The following is a 21,072-nucleotide window of genomic DNA, read 5'->3' on the forward strand; positions in this document are numbered from 1 at the left end:
GCAAGGGGTAACTGAGCTGAGCTATAGGTGAAGACCACAGCTCATTTGTTGCAGCTTGACGAAAGACCTTAAAGTTTTTTCTGTGTCCTAATATTGATGGTGACCAACCCAAACCCTACTGCCCTGGATTATTTGGTTCCAACTCAAGTCTAATGACACTTAAACCAGCCTGTCAAGGTGTTCAGAAGTATCTGAATTATTAGAGTTGGGTGTGTTAGAACAGAGCGGTAGATCTCTAGCTGTCGAGTTGGCTATTTTTATCATAATTTGCAGCTTCTTCATACAAAGCAGCAGTAGTTATAAAGCACAAAACTGTTTTGGAAAGATTAGGTCACTTTGGCACTCACGACAAACCATGCTTTCCTCTTGTCTGTCTTCTTGGTCTTCAGACGGGGCAGCAAATCTTTTACTAGAGATGGCAGTAAGTCTTCCATTATGAGATTTGCCAGCACCTTAAAACACATTCGGATCAGTTCAACACAGATTAAACCACACTTAGCACAAATATTCAACACCTGTATTATCATTTACACCATTCTAATCAAGGACAAACCAAACAAAACTCCTCTGACACTGCAGAACTTTAAGACACGATTATGAATTGACTAGTAAAGTAAAGCAGTAAATCTTAGCCCATACTTTGATTTGCCAGTTTATTATTGCAGATATAATTAGGTATTACCTACCCCAAATCTATACTCATTAACAATTTTATAAGTGTAGGTACAGAATTACTGATTGTATCTGTTCCTGGACAATTTGTCAGCCACCCTTAATCAGATATGGATTACTGACTGGACTAATGGGGCCAGTAGGCCTTTGACTACCAAGAGCCCTGAGGGGGACCTTAAACCACAAGGGACAATCCACTGCAGATATATCATTAGATGAACAAATAGCCCTTGAATATGCGATAATGACTAAATAAATCACATTTGTTCTCAAGTTTTATATCACTGACTAATAGGACATTGAGACAGTTTGGTGGGACACTGAGGTGTCCACTGATGCTTTATATCACTGTGGTGCTGAGAATGATCCACCAAACATATTTGCAGTCAAGCAACGGACCTATTTTGTGGATGACACAGAATGTGGATGATAAACAACCAACAGATGGGCTACGGTTACTAATTGTATACATAACTTGCACCTATATGTACAAATTAGCCAAAAAAGAGCCAATGTATTTGTATCCAATAAACTGGCAAGTCCTTGTACATGCTGACCATGAATATAGCACATATGCTATAAACCACTCGTGTCAAGCTCCTCTTGGACCAAAACACTGCAGACTTCAGCATGTAACCTCATTAAACACACCTGACTCAGCTCATCAGTTAATTAGAAAGGCCTTCATGAACTGAATTCAGAGCGTTAGATGAAGGCAAGCACTTTGGCCTGGAAGGTCCCCAGTTTGACATGCCTGCAATGAACAGCCTGACAGATCCAAAAACAGCACCGTGAAACAGACCTAAATCACTGTGCTCTTAATTTCAGCATTAGATGATTGGTTTATTCTCAGTTAGGCTGTAATGCAGGTGAAACCACATAGCGAAACTCCCTCTGTGCTGTTTTACTGCTTCCCCAGATTACTGTCATTCCACACAGTGCTTTGCTCTGACGTAAGCGTGTCTGTGTGTGTTTGTGTGTGTGAGCGCTGCATGGCAGCGTGCAGGTGTGTTCCACACAGCTATGTTTTGTGCGAAACGTGTTTACAGCGAGAGACTTTGTTGAATCTAATGCAAAAGCATCAGGTGTCTGTGATTGTGGAACAGGACAACATGTCTTCACCCTGAACCAGAACCAACTAAACAGCCTAAAACAAAAGGTCTAGTCATGCTGCCACCAGAAACCCACAGTATGATAGGATGAGAGGAGACGCAGCTGGGAAGGAAAACTTTGGTCAAACAGAGCCACAAAAAAGCCACAAAACTGCCATTTTTAAAATTATTCAAATTCTGTACTTCATTACCCTAAATGTGCATAACTAACACTAATGGCCAGAGACAGCTTTTTAAGAGGAGATGATTCTTTTTGTCAAATAAAATCTCTCATGGTGACGTGTTTAGAAAAGACTGTGGTATCAACGCTCAGAGTAGAGGTGAAATCTTTGAGAGCACTACCAGTTTTGCTTATAAGTAAGTACCAGTGGTACACATTTATACTTTGTCACAGACGGAGGTGGGTCGGTGTAGTTAAATTATACTTTTATCTTTTAGCTGTGTGCGAGGATTAATAAAACTGTCAGAGCCAAGATCAGTAAGCACAGGTGCTCCTCTTGTTGTCTTGTCTTATTCACATGATACATCTTTAACCCTTGTGTGATGTTGATGTGTTTGTTACTCAGTGGTCTGGTGGACCCACCACATTCCTGTTTTTTTAATCAATACAGTCATAACAATTTATGTAAAAATACCAGATGTTTAAAATATCGCAAGTGTCCAGTGTAGGGTTCTCCTTTAGCAGCTGTAGCCAGTCAGCAGCCTGTCCATGTTGTCCACACATACTAACAGCAGGCCATGTAGGAGAACAGAGTGAAGGACACAGCACCTCCACAATTTTTCCCCATGGGTTCAGCCCAGCACCACATGTGTAATATAAATGTGGGGGGGTGAACAGAGTGAAGGCACTGAAAATAGGTTATTTTATACGTTCTTCACTGAAAATGAGCAAAGACCAATGAATAATAATGAATCACAACATTTTTTATTTTGATAAACAATGAAAATGGATCCCAAAGACCCCAACACCACACAAGGGTTAAAATGGCAGACTTTGATTGATGCAGCCCTAGTGGTACAGCTGAGAACAGACAAGAGTTCTTACCCGCACATCACTGCCAGTCAGCATATCCCATGTTTCATAGTGACCCTTCTCCTGCCTGTAGAGCTGGATGGCTTTCACAAAGGCCTGCACTTCACACGTCTTCTTCTTCAGAAAGTCTGGAAAGAGGAGGAACAATTGAGCAATAAGGATCTGGTGAATGAGACTGTTATTACTGCTTTGACACCTGCCTCTAAAGATTACACCATACTTTGATATGATTTTACCATGTCCAGCTGAACTTTGCTGAATAGAAGTCTACACTGTAACTTCTCAATTGGAATTCACCTCCTCTAAACAAAGAATGCTTTTTATTGAGTTGATCAAATTAATCAGATATTAAAATCTAAATCATTATACATTCAAAAATTATTTAGACCTTTTTGTGAATCAAATTTAACTTAAATAGCTGGCTAGCTAACACAGATCAGATGAGAAGGGCTTTTTGGGTATTTCACCCTATAGTGCATAATATTACGAAGAAGTCCTGGCAATCCAGAGAAAATTCTGTGCCTTAAAGGAAAAGCCAAAAACCACCCAACTATTTTGAAGCTTCCCATTAACCAGACATACTGATACTCAACATGTCGGGTAACAAGTGTACCTTGGTTCTGGTGGCGAATGCAGTCAGATAAAGCAGAGATGAACTCAATTTGCTGCTCTTCCTGGAGGAAGCAGAAGTAGTAGTCTCTACGGTACGGCAGTCGCAGGTAGACAGGGTAATCTCCTGGCATGTCCTCAATAGAAGGAGCAAAGTCTTCCTTCACATCTGCTGTACGGAACACACTATTCAGATCATCACCACTCCATAACACACGCTAACCCACAATTACACACTACATGCATGGTCTACAGCACCTCACTGCTGGTCAAACTTGATCAGCCTATCATATATACAGCATTTAAAGTGGGGGAATAAGCCCAAATACAAAGAGCTATAACGCTAAGTGAGTTCTGCACATCATCTAAACTAAAAATAGTCAATGTCTGTTGAACTTTTCCCATCCCATCATTCCATCAGGTACTTAAAAGGCTAAAAAACATGACATGAGTCATTTACAGAAACATCCATTTTTTTGTGCTTAGCATTTACAGAGATATATTACACTTCAAAAACATGTTAGGTTTACAATTTATTTATATAAGAAAATAAAACAAACTTACTTTAACAATTACACCCTCTTGATCCATCAATTTAGCAATATTGGTTTTTAAATCAATTATCTAGAAGTCCAAGCACCACAAAAGGGCTTGTCCCCACATTCATGTGTGTAGGGTGTGCCCATATTTTGAAGAAAAACCACAATTTTCTGCAATTTTAACTAAAAATAATCTATATATGACTATGGAATATATAAATTAAGTGACATAAAGAAAACAAATGCCAAATATTATAAAATCTATAATGATAGTTGTGGTCCCCAGGAGTCATGTCACTGGTGTTACCGCATAACAAAATCTCTTATTTTGAAATAAAAGTCACATTGATGACATCACTCGACTTCCTTTTACCTGTTTTCTGAGGATCTATGAAGAAAAACACATGGTGAGTCCACTGCGTCTTTCAGTTATCAGAAATGTTCTTATTTAGCTCATGATTTCATATGAAGCTTTTAGCTGATGTCACTGGTGTGACCCACTTTATTCTTAGATCATTGTGAAAAAATACAACACAAATGGATTAAATGACTTTTTAAACACATAATCCATGACTGACAACATGTGGTTTGATGCTCTGCATCAGCCATTTTGTGGTGTTCCTGGTGTTACCTTTCTTATGTGTAACACCAAAGAGGATTGGTAACACCAGTGACTCGTATGGACAGATAGAAAAGTGGACGTTTCTGTAGAATGACCCACATGCAAAATCACAAAATGGCCTGCAGCTTTCTCACAATCTACTGTGCAAATCAAAATGTATTTATATGTTTGTTTTGTACATGTGAAGGTGCTGGAAGCTAGAAAGAAAAAGGAGCTATCAGAGTGAGGTAGACTAAAGGTAGCCAAAACTCAAGCAGGCAGGCCCAAACCACTGTATGGGGAACAATTACAGGATAAAGACTTGTGGGAAAGGTATTTTGGAAATGTCCCAGTTCTGTAGAAGCCCAGTCCTCTAATGAAATAAACGGTCATTGTGTTCAGAGCAAAACATGAAGGGGCATGTAACAGATTTGTGCAAACTCAGTACTGCACTGGGCTGGATTTCCCAAAAGCATTTCAGCACAAAGAAAATTATTACATGGTAGAGCAAACATCATACTAAACACTCCCTCTGCTAGTTAAGATGATATTAACACTTTGGGAAGCTGGTCTCCGAACAGTTAACCCTCTATTGCACAATGTTGCCTCAGGGCAACAAACTCATTTTCCTCACTTTACAATAACATTATACATATTAAAAGATGTACATATTTAAACGTGAGAATTTGCTGAAATATGTTTGTTCCCTAGAAGCAACATTGGAATGGATTTAGACAGTCACAAGCCAGGTCTCACCACTTCAGGGAGCACAGCTCTATATTATTTCATCCCATTGTCAGACAATGTTGCCTCAAGGCAACGTACTCCAAAATGTTTTTTGCATTTTTTAATTTAATTATCAGGTCCAAAAAAATAAATCAAGGACAATTTTATGCAAGAAAATTGAATTGAATTATTTTTTAAGTGTTTTCACAGTGCATGCAGTAGACAGTGAAGTGACCTTGTCCATCTTCTACTTTTTAATCAGTACTGATTTAGAAACAGGCACCTAGTGTATGAAAGTAAAAAGCAAAACAGGGGCTGATGTACAGAAGCTTAAGATGCCCCTTTAGCTACAAATGCTGCCTTGGTTGTCATGTACACTAAGTGTTCAATGTGGCCTTCACTATTGTTCAAAATCAGTTTCGGTGGGGTTTCAGCCAGTGGTGTATTTAAAACAGCAAAAGAACTAAATTAAACTACTACCAAACACATTGTCGTTGGTATACTTAAAAAGAACTTGGTGTATATTTCAGAATCATTAGCCAGCCAAAATAAAGCACACTGCACCACACAAGCTCAACGCACTGCGTTGTTTTGTCCAAAAAGACATATTTTGCTCTGAAATTATTTTCTTATACTTGAAGTACAACACTGGCTATAGTTCTAACAGTCTATAGAGATTTTGGTTTTCAACCTATCACAGATCCACACCACAAAACTGGAAATGCCAGCAATAAAGCACTAATAATGTCTCCTTAAACAAGCATCACATTCCATAATGTGGTTATTTTGTACAACTAAATATCATATTGGCAGTAATGGGTGCTAATAACTAATGAATAATGCTAATAAAGCAAACTTTACCTTGTTTATGTCAGGCATTGTGGAGCTCTTGCTTAAATAAACTCACTCTTTCATGCCACTTATTCAGCATAGTGGATATAACTGTGACCCAGTACACTAGAGATTGCCCAGAAGGCTCAATCCAATTTCACCCCTCACCCCTACCACTTAGTCCTTACTCCTCTGTTTTGTGTGTTCACGTCTAGGGTTAGGATGTCCTGATTTTTGTTAAGATAGAGGGGTAGGACGAAGCATTTTTTGGCACAGCTCAGGCTAATGGTATGCTGATATCTCATTATCTAGCTACCTAAATTTCCCATTCCACCTTTAATGGTGTAGCAGTTACATTTTGGCGCTTCAGGATTCTGAACTGCTGCTCCATTTTAAGGTGGAATTCAAAATTCAAACAAGAAGCTGGCAAATAGCTACCTTCTGCTTCATATCACTGAAGAATTAGGCAATAGTAAACATCTGTCACATCCCCTTTTTTGAAGAATATGATGCCCAATGTAACTAAAGCCCAGCAGTGAGGCTGCAGAACTCTACCCTCCTCTGCTATCACTGCAGACTGGCAGGGCTGCCTACAGAACAGCGCTAGTAGCCTGTTAATGAAGTAATGCTCTTTTTTATTTGAGGGTCCCATTTCGTAGAGGAAGATTTCCACCACTACCGCTTGTAACTTAATACCAAAGAAAAGGTCACACTTGAAAACAAGGGGTAGGGGTTAAAAGAAGGAATGGGATTGGGCCTATGGTTCCACTTTGTTTCCTAATGTTTCCTAATGTTAGACTATGTTTTCCTTCCTCTGGACTGGAAATTAAATGAAGAATGTAAAACAGTCTTACAGTTAGTGTCAGGGAAGCACATGTCCACCATTTCCATGTATTTCCCCTCTGCAATCAAGACGGTGCCTCCAGTAGGCAGCAGCTTGTATAGCGGTGGTGTCCCCTTCACATATGACTGCAGGAGAGTTAAGGGAGGTTACAACATCGTTTCAGTGCCAATTACTGTCACTAGGACTATCAGCCTTCTCCTAGAGCTGGAACATTTACCTCATAGCTCTCATGGCACTCCAGGGAGTAATTGGCTCGAACGACTGCATACCTGTCCTTCCACTTCCTGTTGTCCTCGAAGGATAGCATATGGTCTTCATAGAACACTTCTGCTGCTGCTGGTGGCTCCTGGAGAATCAGACAAACACACAGAGACTGAGTGATTAAAACAAAAACACTGATGTCTCAAGGATAATTTAGCTGACCAGTAATTGGAATATTATGGTCAAAACTACAGACAACTCAAACCTTGGCTTGGAGAAGCTAGACCTTCAAACCTTAATTCAGAAATCTTGAAAAAGCTTTTTTTTTTCCTAAGCGGGCCAAAAAATAGAAAAATTAAGCCTTCTAAATGGCTGCTACTGTTATAACTAGACAAAATAGCTTTGCCCATTTGATGGATAATTGTATAGCATGAATCTGTGAAAAAGCAAATAAGCAGGTCTGTTTGAGATTACTGATTATACAACAATTAGTTCCGGCCAAGCAAGCTGATTGGTTGAGAGGCGTTCTAACTGTGCTGTCATTTCGCCATAACGCCATTTCGGGTTTTTCACTCCATTGAGACGCTGTCTCTAAGCAACGACTTGACCGCTGTAGGAGCCGCTCAAGCCAATTGAACCTTTTTACTTCTTACTTTGCCACAAACAGAAAATGGACAATTTTAAGATCACATTTGACCGAGAGCAGATTTGGTCAGACTCTGAAGATGAGACTATAAACACACACGGACATCTTCTAAGACGCTTCTCCTTCTGGGTCACAGGGGGTGCTGGAGCCTATCCCAGCAGTCATTGGGCGAAAGGCAGGATACACCCTGGGCAGGTCACCAGTCCATCGCAGGGCATGAGACTACACTAAATTCCCACTAAACTCATCACTACTGCTTTTCAGTCGGCAGCAGTGACAGAAGAACAGCTACATAACCTGGAATCAGCCAGAAATGAACCCAATACCATTCACCAAACGTGTAGTCTGATCTGACCAAATCAGACTGAGCCATAAAACTGCCGCAATAAAAAACAAAAAGAGCTGCTCAGTGGTGACGACAGTTAAATCAAGGGAATTTGGTGTAAGGAGCTGGAGAACGAAATGCCGGCTGTGCAGCGAGTGAGCGGAGTTTGTTACTTTGACGTAGCAACAAGCTGCTTGTTAAGGAACTATTTGTTAAGGAACTGAACACTAAAACATATTAAACGCCGCGTTCACGGCCCAGTTTATTAATTTCTTTCTTTATTTAAGGGTTGTATAAAAGCAATAGAACACTCAAGGTTGTGTATTACCGTGTATAACATCACATGATGATCCACTGTGACCAAATCACAGCCCTGATGTTATTTTGCGATGTTATTTTTTTGTTATTTTCACTCCTTCTTGTCTTCTATTGCTTAAACAACTTAACGTGGCTTGAGCCAAGCGTTTGTTGATTTTGGTATGTAACTTGAACAATACTAACTGGCAAGCATCATACTGATACTTGGACATCAAACACATCTTGGCTGATCAGATACATTTTGGATAAGCAGAAAACTGTGTCCATTTGATTTTTTCCCCAAACTGTTCCTTATGCTGCTCAAGATTAAATTAGGCTTCATGACTCTTCACCTCCTGCTCCATTCTGTCAGAAGAGTCTTGAGACTCTTACCCTCTGTTTGAGAAGTTGAGTGTGCTGCTCTTTGCGTTGGACCAGCTCTTCATGAACATGGGATAAATAGGCCAGGTTGTACTGCTTCCTGTAGATGGGGGCGAAGTTGTTCAGCTCTGCCTGTGCTCGTCCTGCAACACACAAAGACACAAACACACGCTACTGAGAAGCTGGTTACTCACAAACCACTGTGATAAAAAAAGGGTGCTACTGCTGCAGTTGAGACTAAGACAGTGGTGAAAGGAGTGATATTGTTTTAGGACAGATTTTTGAAGTGCAATGTACTGGACAAACCTAAAAATGTTAAGGATGTAATATTAAGGGCATCACAGATCTTTTCTAACAAGTGTTTGTCACTCTTTGGCATCTTTGTTTTCCTTTTCTTCAGTGTTTGTCATGTTTGATGGTTTAATGGTATGAAGGCCTGTTCCCTGTTTCCCTCTCTTTTTCTGGCAGACAGATGACAGCATTTACAATTTTTATGAGAAAAGAAAACAAACATATGAATGACGGCCTATTTTCTCAACAGTTTTACTTATTGTGTCAAAATAAGTGACTTATATTCTTGACATTTTAGTGTGGTGAAACGACATTATCTTAAGACGTTAACTGAGTATGTCAAAGTAATTGATCATTTTTTTCTAATTCTGATTTAATCAATCAGTTTGTTGGCCAAGTATACACACAGTTTACACCAAGGAGTCTGACTTCGGTTTTCAGTACATCTCACAACACACACACCCAAACACACATATATTAGATTATAGATTAAGAGACCCTTATTAGTCCCACAACAGGGAAATTTCACCTCCGCTTTTGACCCATCCGTGAAGTGAAGCACCACATAAACACTAGTGAGCACACACACACACACACACACACACTAGTGGGCAGTGAGCACACCGCCTGGAGTGGTGGGCAGCCCAATCCGCAGCACCCGGGGAGCAGTTGGGGGTTAGATGTATGTATGTATGTATGTATGTATGTATGTATGTATGTATGTATGTATGTACTCACCGACCACCAGAAATGAACTGTATTTTACTAGAAATAAATACACACTGAGAAATGTTGTAGCACAGGCTACAATGGTACATGGCTTCAGATCATGAAGGACCAAGGTAAATATAGCATACAACTAACAGTTTCTAAACATGTTAAAAGCCCCTGCCTTGTGCATTTTGGTGCATGTTGGCTTTTTAGCTCCAATACACCCACTTTAGCTTGAGAAAGGCTTGTTAATTAGCTAATGAGGTCAATCACGTGGGTTAAGAGCAGGGAAAATAAAATGTGTAGAGCAGAATGGGCACTCCAGGACTGTTTAAAACTACTGTATTAAATATTGTATGAAACAGATAATCAAGCCTGTTTGTCCTTAAGCTAAGCTAGCTAACCCAGACCAGGAATGGGAATTCTGACTAAATTGCTAATTTTGTATTTGTGCTATCAACATAGTGAACAGTAAAATTTCATAGCCTGTGTCTATGTGGACATATTCCTATCACTATAAACACTACCAGGTCTAACAGCTTAAATCTACTATATTATTATATTAGGGTTACATATAGCCTGTGTAAATAGAATGGAATTAACACTTAAAAGTTCAAACATTGGTTCTGATTGGAGCTGCTTGGAACTACTTTACTATTTATTGTCTTTTCTCTTAATGCACATTAATTACATTATGTACACTCACCAGCCACTTTATTAGGTCAATTGCTTGTAACACAAATAGCTAAGCAGCCAATCACATGGCAATCAATGCATTTAGGCATGTAGAGGTGGTCAAGACAACTTGCTGAAGTGCAGACCGAGCATCAGGATGGGGGAAGAAAGGTGATTTAAGAGACTTTGAACGTGGCGTGGTTGTTGGTGCCAGACGGGCTGGTCTGAGTATTTCAGAAACCTACTGGGATTCAGAGATCTACTGGGATTTTCACGCGCAACCAACTCTAGGGTTTACAGAGAATGGTCCGAAAAAGAGAAAATATCCAGTGAGGGGCAGTTGTGTGGACGAAAATGCCTTGTTGATGTGAGAGGGCAGAGGAGAATGGGCAGACTGGTTCTAGATGATAGAAAGGCAACAGGAACTCAAATAACCAAACAGAATCTCTGAGGAACATTTCCAACAGCTTGTTGAAAGTATGACATGAAGAATTAAGGCAGTTCTGAAGGCAAAAGGGGGACCAACCTTTTACTAGCAAGGTGTACCTAATAAAGTGGCCGGTGAGTGTATATGTTATAATGTAAGCCAATGGAACCTGAATTTTTTCCAAGTCATTTTGGGCCATTTCTGTTGGCCCTTTCGCAGGCATTTTCAACTTATGTCAAAAAAAGTAAAAACAACAAAAATATACAAGGTTTTGTAGCAGCGATATACATAGCTGAGTATAGTGTACTCAGTGCTCAATGTTTGTAGTACTGCACAGTGCTAGTTGATGACATGAGACCCTCATAGCGTTCATAACATTGATGGCGGCTGCCTGGGCTGTAGTTTCTTTTCATTATACCTGCCATTATACCATATACCACCATGTTGAAATCTTACTATTTAAAATACAGAGTTACAGAATTTGACTTATCCTGTAATACATACTTTCTCAAACTATCATTATTTCAATATAGCACGTCTCAAAAAATGTCAGTCTTTTGAATTAAATGGTCAAAATTTTAACACACTGCAGCCTGAAACAGAAAGGGAAAAACTTGAGCAATTCTTTTTCTCCTACCTGGTAGAAACAGGTTTCTATACTAACCTACACCCTTTAAAATCAAAATCAAATCAAATTTATTTGTATAACGCTTTTTACAACGGATGTTGTCACAAAGCAGCTTTACAGAATTTCAGAAAAGACAAAGTTTTAACAGGAGTGTAAAAATGTACAAAACCCCCCCAGTGGGCAAGCCAGGGGCAACAGTGGCAAGGAAAAACTCCCTCAGAACTGAGGAAGAAACCTTGGGAGGAACCAGGCTCAACAGGGGGGACCCATCCTCCTCTGGTCAAACTACCTACAAGTGATTATACTACTAATATTAAAAGCAGTAGTATTAGTAGTAGTAATAGCTAGGAGTCCATGACAATATCAGTGTAGGTTGGGCAGCTAGTCTAAGGCAGGTGCTGGCAGCTGGGGTGTGTGCAGCTGGTCTGAAGTGGGTAGCAGGAGGGCTCGGCAGTCGGTCGTCCTTCAGTGTCCGGCTGGACATATGGGTGATTGTATACTCGGAAAGAAAGCAGGTAGATGGAATTCGTTTTATTCTGTCCGTTTGTACATAAACAGGGTATGTAAACATTTACAGAGTGTGGCTAACGACTCCAGCAGATCTGACTATGACAGCTTAGCTAAAAGGAGAGAACCAGAAGGAGACACAGACACGGCAGCACTCTGAAACAGTTTGGCATCCCTCCGCTCCACCGTCCACAAACTTGAGTGACCGCGTGCGAGCGGCGGGACGACAGCACCAGTGTCTCGGTTTACTATAATTCCCTGTGTCCATGGACCCCTGGATCTGCTGCCTTTATCTAAGGGGGGACATTAGCTAACAAAAGCTAAACTGAACAAGTGAGTTTTCAGCCTAGATTTGAAGATTGCGACTGAGTCCCGAACAGTTTCTGGAAGATCATTCCAGAGTTTGGGGGCTTTATAAGAGAAAGCTCTTCCCCCAGCTGAAACCTTCTGAATTCTGGGGACTATTAATAAGCCAGCACTCTGTGATCTGAGTGGTCGTGATGGCTCATAATGAGAAACAAGGTCTTGTAAGTACTCGGGAGCAAGACCATGTAGGGCTTTATAAGTAAATAAAAGGATTTTATAATCAATACGGAATTTAATAGGCAGCCAATGAAGTGATGATAGCACTGGACTAATATGATCAAATTTTCTAGTTTTAGTGAGGACGCTGGCTGCGGCGTTTTGGACTAGTTGGAGTTTTTTTAAAAATTCCTGCTCGTGCATCCTGACAGTAATGCATTACAGTAGTCTAGCCTAGAAGTAATAAAAGCGTGTACTAGTGTTTCCGCATCACGCAGGGACAGGGCATTTCTGATCTTGGCAGTGTTGCGAAGATGTAGAAAAGCTGTCCTAGTGATGCTGCCTATGTGTTGATCAAATGATAAATCTGAATCTATTATAACGCCAAGATTTTTTGCTGCTGATCCAGGTGTGGCTGGAAAGTCGGCGAGATTTAAGATTAAATCTGGTAATTTACTTCTTGCTAATTTTGGACCCAGAAGGAGAACCTCTGTTTTGTTACTGTTTAATATGAGGAAGTTGCGTGACATCCAGCATTTCAAGTCTTTTACACAGTCCTCCATTTTCTTTAACCTGTATTGGTCATCAGGTTTGGCTGATATGTACAGTTGAGTATCGTCTGCATAACAATGAAAGTTTACACCATGGTTACTTATAACTGCCTAACGGTAACATGTATAGTGTAAATAATAATGGTCCTAAAATAGAGCCCTGCGGAATTCCAAATCTCACTTTTGAATAATTGGAAGATAAATTGTTTACCCTAACGAACTGATAACGTTCTGATAGGTAAGATCTGAACCATGATAGGGCCGTCCCTGTGATTCCAACCATGTTTTCTAACCTTTCTAAGAGAATATTGTGGTCTATTGTTGTTACGTGTTGGGCCTGGAAAGGGGGGGCTTTTCTGGCCGGTGTTATTTTTTTTCTCTTTTCTATTCTCTCTCTTTCTCGCTTGCTTGCTTGTATGTCTCCTTCCTCGTTTGCTCCCTATCTCCGTTACAGGTTGGCTGCAGTGTCAGTCATCGTTAGAGGACCCGTACCCCACTGCGGCCAATCATCAACCAGAGTTCAGGCCCTGGAGGAGGGACTTGGATTTTAAAAGAAGACCGGCGAAGCTCGTGAAGAGGCTGAAAGCCGCGCTAAGTTCAAGTAGCACTAAGAGAGATATGTATCCTTGATCAGAGGCAAGAAGAAGATCATTTAGTTATCTTAACTAGAGCCGTCTCAGTGCTATGGTGTGGCCTGAATCCAGATTGAAATTTTTCATATATATGGTTCTTGTGTAGATATGAACTAAGTTGTTGGGCCACAGCTTTTTCTAAGATCTTTGCTTTGGGTACATGGCCCAGACTAAGGGATGAGTTTACTATAGTTGAAATAGGGTTTATAATAACTGGCAGTACTTCTTTGAGTAATTTTGATGGAATTGCATCGAGTGTGCAGGTTGTGCAATTTGCAGAAGAGATAATCTTCCCTAGCTCATTTGTAAGTCGCTTTGGATAAAATTGTCTGCTAAATGTAAATGTAAATGTAATGTAAAGCTCTAGCTGTGGGAGTGGGTAAAATGTTTCCAGACTCTTTTCTACAGCTGTGTTTTGTTCTATATCAGCCAAGTCAGATGACAGCCAAGCTGGATTTGAATTTGAGACTGTGGGTTGAATTTGTTGTCTAATATTTTCAATTTTATTATTAAAGAAGTCCATAAAAACTTCACTAGTGAGAGTTGCTGGAATTTCTGGTTCAGGCAGAGTGGAACACTTCCAGCTTGGTTTGACGCCATTTCCGCTCTAATTTCCGAGCTGTTTGTTTTAAGGTCCGGGTTTTATCGTTGTACCACTTGGGCGAGCTTTTTCTGCGTTACTCTTTTTATTTTAAGTGGGGCCACATTTTCTAAAGTGGATCGTAAGGTGTTTTCTAAATAATCGGTTAGTAAGTCTAGTTCCATTGGCTCTGATGGAGTGGAGCCTGGGGTTGATAGCGCTGGGAGATTTTCTATAAATTGTAGGGCGGTAGAAGGTTTTATTGAGTGCTTTGTTGAATAACGAGGGGACGTATATATATTATGGCTAAGTCGTAGCTCATATGAAATTAGGTAATGGTCGGAGATCGCTGTGCGGTAGGATATTAAGCTTGTCTATGTTAAGACCTAGTGTCAAAACTAAATCTAACGTATGACTACAGTAGTGTGTCGGCCCTGTTACATTTTGGGTAAAACCAACAGAGTTTTACCCAAAATGAGTTTTACCCAACAGAGATTGAGGTAAATGCCCTTTTTAATGGGTCATCTACCTTCTCAAAGTGAATATTAAAATCTCCTACAATTATTATTACTTTATCGTTGCACACAGCCAGGTTTGCAGCGAAGTCACTAAATTCTTTTATAAATTCAGAGTAGGGCCCTGGTGGTCTGTAAATGTTAAATAATGAGAACGCCTTCTCTTTTGTGACCGGATTTGTAACGTGAATAGAAAGGACCTCAAAGGAAGTAAAAGTGTCGCATTGTTTCTGACTGATATCGAGAGTATTTTGGTATATTATACAGACTCCACCTCCCTTGCCTGATAATCTTGGCCTTTGTGCATAATTATAGCCTACAGGCGTGGCTTCATTTAAAGCTAAATATTCATCTAGTCTAACCCACGTTTCAGTAGGAAAAAAAGTCAAATTTATGATCGCTTTCAGTATTTTTATTTGTCTTACTTTCTTGTATTAGAAGTGCTTGTATTATTCTGCACACATTGCAGCGCTGAATAAACATCCATCACAAAAAAGGGGTAGAATTTAAGAAGGTCAGGAGGTCTGCATCCTGCTCTGTGTTCTTACTCTGTTATAAGGAGTTATCGTTACACTCTGATCATTCACACTCCATTCAATAACCTCTCAGTACAGCCATTCACTAATGACCCCATCCTCCCAAGAGAATTCATGTTTTTTCCTCATATTACTCCACTAAAACACAGCTTAACAATGCAGTAACACACAGAGGCCATTTAATACACACTGGCCCTTAACAAGACAGCTTCCCTTCCTGCTGTGGCCGCGGAAATCAGCGACATTCTTTTGCTACTGACCAGGGCCTGCTTTCAGGGCAGCAACTACCTTGTTACATTGCAATTAGTCCAAATACAGTCTCTTATAAGTTTGTTTCCTTAAGGAACTTATTATCACTCAGAAAATCAACAAAACATTATTTGAGCACAGGTGTTCAAACTTTTGCAAGCAACTATAAATACACAAGAAATCTAGATGTTTCCATGACATCAAATGTGTGTGTGTGTGTGTGTGTGTGTGTTTTTAACTACAAGCTGAGCAGTGCTTTTGCTTTTGCACTTTGTTTTGAGCTTGTTTTGACCTGTTGGTCATACCGACCCAGTGCAGCACACAGTTCAACGTCTATGTTTATGTTTATGAACAGAGACCTACAGATCAACATAGTAAAGGAAACTCATTTGTGATCCTGAGTTTAAAGCCAGTTTTTATTAAACTTAAACTTGGAACTAAGTTGTAAATAAATCTTAAACTGAAACTTTGGTTGTTTGTAAAAGTGATTTCAGAGCCACTCGGTTCTCCCTGATGGAAACTGTTTACCTTCAGTGTTTTGTGCTTATGATCATTTTAATAGACGTCAGCGTCACTAATTAATGATGTTCTATTAAAAGACTGGTTTACCAAGAGAGACACTGGATGATTTTCACCTAAAATGAGTTCATGAAGCGAGTCTTGTTATAAAATGATAACAGGACATCAGAGCCATAATGAATCTTTCAGTACTTTTACTTTCGATACTTAAGTACATTTGAAGACAAATACTTTAATACTTTTACTCAAGTGGAGGTCTAAAGGGAGGAACTTCTACTTTTACTGGAGTAATATTTTACCTTGGGTGTCTCTACTTTAACTCAAGTACATGATTTGTGTACTTCATCCACCACTGCTAAGAATACATAGTCATTTTTAACAAAGGACTCCATTAGAAAGACATCTTGACGAACTAACAGATCTAACTCTGAATACAATTATGAGATTTGTAGTGTTAGTTTGTTATACAGCTCCCTAAGAGCGATAGCTGCTTCTTAGTGTAGCTGCAGTGGCCAGAAATGTTGCTATAAGGAATCACTGTAACAAGAAATGAGCTTTAGATAATGCAGCTATTTGGGAATCCACAAGATTCCAGTCACCACAATGTGTCCATTTATGGTGCTCTCTTAAAAACTTATGTATGTGTTGTTTCAGCTGTTCCTGTTTTGGCGCTACATGAATCTAAAATACTCACTGTTCTTGCAAATAACACACTCGCAATTTTTTCCAATGTTACAGTTTCCCAGCCTGTTCTACTCCTGAAGGATGGCTCATTAAATCTATCAGTTATAAAAGAGTGTTTCTGGATGTGAATACAGCAGACAATAAACTGTCTGTTGTTTAAATGAGCGCCATTCTGTCCCAAAAGAAAACCGGATATCTGCCTTCTTTGATACTTTGCATCTGGAATTAGTGAGTTCAAGAATTCAGTGTACAAACATCTGTAACATTACAATAGTACTCCTCTCAATCACGAACTTAAAATGTTATGGGGAGATTTTTGGATATTATTGGATATTTGGATGCTGTCATGATGTAGTCTGTTCTTCGCCGCCTCAGGGTCATTATTTGGGGTCTTCAGTCTGTTTCTACTCTCTTTCTTTGGGGTTTCTCATTTTTTCCTACATTCTTTCTCTTTTCTACTGTTTAACCCTCCTGTTATGTTCATTTGTCAGGAACAGACATGGTGTTCCCGGGTCAATTTGACCCGGTACATGTTTAATTACCCAAAAGATATCTGAAACCAAAAAAATCCTAACAAGCAGTGTGAATATTTAATTACTAACTCCATTGCTAATTATTCTACCAATATTTAGTGCAATGGTGTTCTTTACCTGTAACAGGTAATGGTTCAATTAGGATAATTCACTCGTTTTTCATTAAAAAAAAATGCATGTTCAAACTTTTTTTAATGTTTCACTACTTTATTACTTTGGATATGCCAACATAAAAAACACAACAGTTTTACATGCATGCACTATGAACCAGAAATGAACTACTATCTACACAGCACACGAGTGGCATGTCATCACACTGTGCTTTGTGCAAATGAATTTTGCACATTTCACACAGGTCATGTTTGTCTTGACATCGTCAGATGGCCTGCAGACCTGGCACCAGCCTTTCATCCACTGTGATATTAGGGCTTGGGTTGTAGAGTAGTGGACGTTGCTCTACCCACTTGTCCCACACTGTCCTAATAGCTGCCAGCTTGTCTCTCTCCCGTCTATCAGCCCTTGTCTCTCGATTATCAAATCGAATTACTCTGGAGAAAATATGAAAAGTCTCCAGAGACATTGTGGCTCAAAATATACCCCTGCCTCTCTCTGCATCCCACAGACCGACTGTCAATTCATCCTTCGACTTATAGACCCCCCCAGGATGAGGAGCCCCAAATATGCATCTAAATGTCTTTTGTCCAGCTCCTTCCACTTCTCCCCCAAAACACGCCTCCCTTCTAGATTTGTCATTTCCAGAATGATTTTTTTGTATTGAATCTGGCATGACCAGCTCAAAGGCTGACTTGATGTCAGTCACACAACTCAGTGCCATCCTAGTGGGCCCTGGCACTGTCTTTATTATGTTTTCTGCAGACAGTTTTGCCTGACGCACATTTCGGGATGAAGACCACTGTATTTCACCATTTTTTTGAGACAAATGTCTTGCTTGGAGGAATAGGAATAGCAATTCCCTCATCTGGTTCAAAATCAGAATCATCAGAATCAGAATTTAGCTCAAGATAGTCTTCGTCTTCAGACACATCCTCCTCTGTTTCACTGTCATGATCAATGATGACTTCCAGAGCCTCCTGGACTGTCATCCTTTTGCTTCAGCTGCTCATTTTGTAAAGGTCTGGTCTGCTTGACAGAGCGTAATTTTGGGTGTACTCCCATGCAGAGGATTTTAGATTTTGCCCCTCCCCTGTTTAGTGTCCACTGAATGTGGGTGGAGTTTACCCGCGAGAACATAAATGGTTTCTATAAGGTAAAAGTCATAACATCTGCACCTCTTTCTCTCTCTCTCTGTGTGTGTGTGTGTGTGATTGGGGTGAAATATGTCTCACAGTTGCAAAGAAAGACATACTCTGACATTTTTGACACCCATTTACCTCCAGTTTGACTGCTGGGTCATATTGACCCGAACAGTATCTATGTGATATAAACATGCAGGGGGTGGTTACAAATATGTGAGATGAACCATTTTCATATTATATGTTGATTACACAATTTAAGGCAAGCAGAAGAAGTTTGATGCTAAAAAAATACTTTTAACTATTTTTCCTAGATCTTCAAACCTTGAAACGGGTCAATTTGACCCGTAACATAATAGGAGGGTTAATGTGCCTTTTCTCTAATCATCTACCTTGATCTACCTCTACAACTACCTCTCACGCACCAGTTTAGGTAAAAAAAAATGCTATGCTGTCAAATGTTTGTCTTTTCTTCATTATTAATCATTTATCCACTTGGTAGGGTATTTTTGCCTTGTGTTGTCCCTGTACTATGACTAGAAATAATAATAGTAATAATAGTAAAAGACAAGCATCATGTGAGGAATCCTCAAGGGCAGCCAGGCTGACCTTTACTCTGACCCAGTTTAAGGCTAATTTGTTATGAGGCACTATTGCATCACACTCTAACAGGCCAAGCTCAAGTAAAAATAATGTTACTTTGGTGGACCAGTGACTCAGGTTGAAGTAAAAGTAGCTTTCCAAAAACTACTTTAGATAAGAACTATTTTAGACCAAATTACTAGTTTAAAAATGCTCTATTCTTCTATCTACCCTTGGTCTAGTGGTTCCCAACCCTGGCCCTGCACATTTTAGTGTCTATTCCTCTCAACACGCCTAACCCGGCTAAGCAGTTCATTACAAAGCCCATCTTAAGTTGAAGTGGGCATTGTGTAGCAGGAAAACACAAACATGTGCAAGGGAGTGGGTGCTCGAGGATCAGGGTTGGGAACCTGTAGTCTAACGCAAAGTGCTAAAGCTCAGAAGTGAGATTTGTGGCCAATCATAAAGCATTACAGACGCTGTCACCGACATAATAGAATGAAAGTAAACAGAAAAATGGAATGAATGAGTAAATGTTAAGAACTAAAATGTAACTGAGTAAAATGTAGATTCCTTTAATCACAAATGCAGAAGTGAAATATCATCATTTGAAAGTACAATGCCATCAGTATTTTGGCCACATATACATAAGCCTTGAATGCACATGAATTGTGGCTGATGATTGACTGACATAAAAAAAATCATAATTATTATTTAAACCGTCTTTTTTCACGATTGTATGCAACTATAGTACAAACCAATACTGGCCACATTAGCTGATTAGATGATATACTGTATGTATTTTTGCACTGTTTCATTCAAAGTATGTTTAAGATATACACTCACCGGCCACTTTATTAGGTACACCCTGAAAGTAAAAGGTTGGACCCCCTTTTGCCTTCAGAACTGCCATAATTCTTCGTGGCATACTTTCAACAAGGTATTGGAAACGTTACTCAGAGATTTTGGCTGGTTATTTGCGTTACTGTTGCGTTTCTATCGTCTCGAACCAGTCTGCCCATTTTCCTCTGACCTCTCACATCAACAAGGCATTTTTGACTACACAACTGCCGCTCACTGGATATTTTCTCTTTTTCTGACCGTTCTCTATAAACCCTAGAGATGGTTGTGTGTGAAAATCCCAGCAGATCAGCAGTTTCTGAAATACTCAGACCAGCCCGTCTGGCACCAACAACCACGTCACGTTCAAAGTCACTTAAATCCCCTTTCCTCCCCTATTCTGATGCTCGGTTTGCACTTCAGCAAGTTGCCTTGACCAAGTATAAAATGGCCAGTGAGTGTAAATATTTAAGATATTTTACCCATATTAGTCCCACAATGGGGAAATTTCACCTCCGCATTTAACCCATCCGTGCAGTAAAACACCACATACACACTAGTAAACACACACACACTAGGGAGCGCTGGGCAGCCCTATCCACAGTGCCCAGGTAGCAGTTGGGGGTTAGGTGTCTTGCTCAAGGGCACTTCAATCATGTACTGTCGGCTCAGGGGATCGAACCAGCAACCTTCCGGGCACAAGATTTTTAAGATTTGAGTTTTAAGATTAGAGTAAGTCAACTGCCCATGTATAACATTGGTGACTGCAACTTGCAGATGATGTTAAAATCCATGGCAGTAAGGGTGGACAGCATGATGATATATCGTGAATCATTGCATCAAAAATACCTTTTTGAGTATATTGTGGACAGAACTTGTAAAGAACGCTGACCAACCATGTTTCCAACATTACATCAGTTCTGTTCTAACTTATCAAATTTTTTAAAAAAGTAAAGTGTTTGCACATATCCTGATATTATATTTTTGCCATTAACCCCCTGGGTATACTGGATACAGCTG

General features: G+C 39.8%; 1 protein-coding gene across 3 annotated transcripts in view; it reads right to left on the reverse strand.

Annotated features, from left to right (window-relative positions):
* niban1a (niban apoptosis regulator 1a) overlaps positions 1 to 21,072 on the reverse strand; it is a 36,909-nt gene that overhangs the window by 10,334 nt on the left and 5,503 nt on the right. The window contains exons 2-7 of one of the 3 annotated variants that reach the window (XM_017718474.2): positions 8,830 to 8,960; positions 7,185 to 7,313; positions 6,978 to 7,092; positions 3,431 to 3,595; positions 2,830 to 2,945; positions 348 to 452 (exon numbers count right to left, since the gene is read on the reverse strand). In XM_017718474.2, the coding sequence (XP_017573963.1) occupies positions 348 to 452; positions 2,830 to 2,945; positions 3,431 to 3,595; positions 6,978 to 7,092; positions 7,185 to 7,313; positions 8,830 to 8,960 (761 nt within the window). Of the gene's footprint in view, positions 1 to 347; positions 453 to 2,829; positions 2,946 to 3,430; positions 3,599 to 6,977; positions 7,093 to 7,184; positions 7,314 to 8,829; positions 8,961 to 21,072 lie in introns of those variants that run through there. The other 2 variants (XM_017718473.2, XM_037537782.1) reach the window with 2 other exon arrangements.

Source organism: Pygocentrus nattereri, chromosome 4 (assembly GCF_015220715.1).
Source record: "Pygocentrus nattereri isolate fPygNat1 chromosome 4, fPygNat1.pri, whole genome shotgun sequence".
Classification (NCBI taxonomy): domain Eukaryota; kingdom Metazoa; phylum Chordata; class Actinopteri; order Characiformes; family Serrasalmidae; genus Pygocentrus; species Pygocentrus nattereri.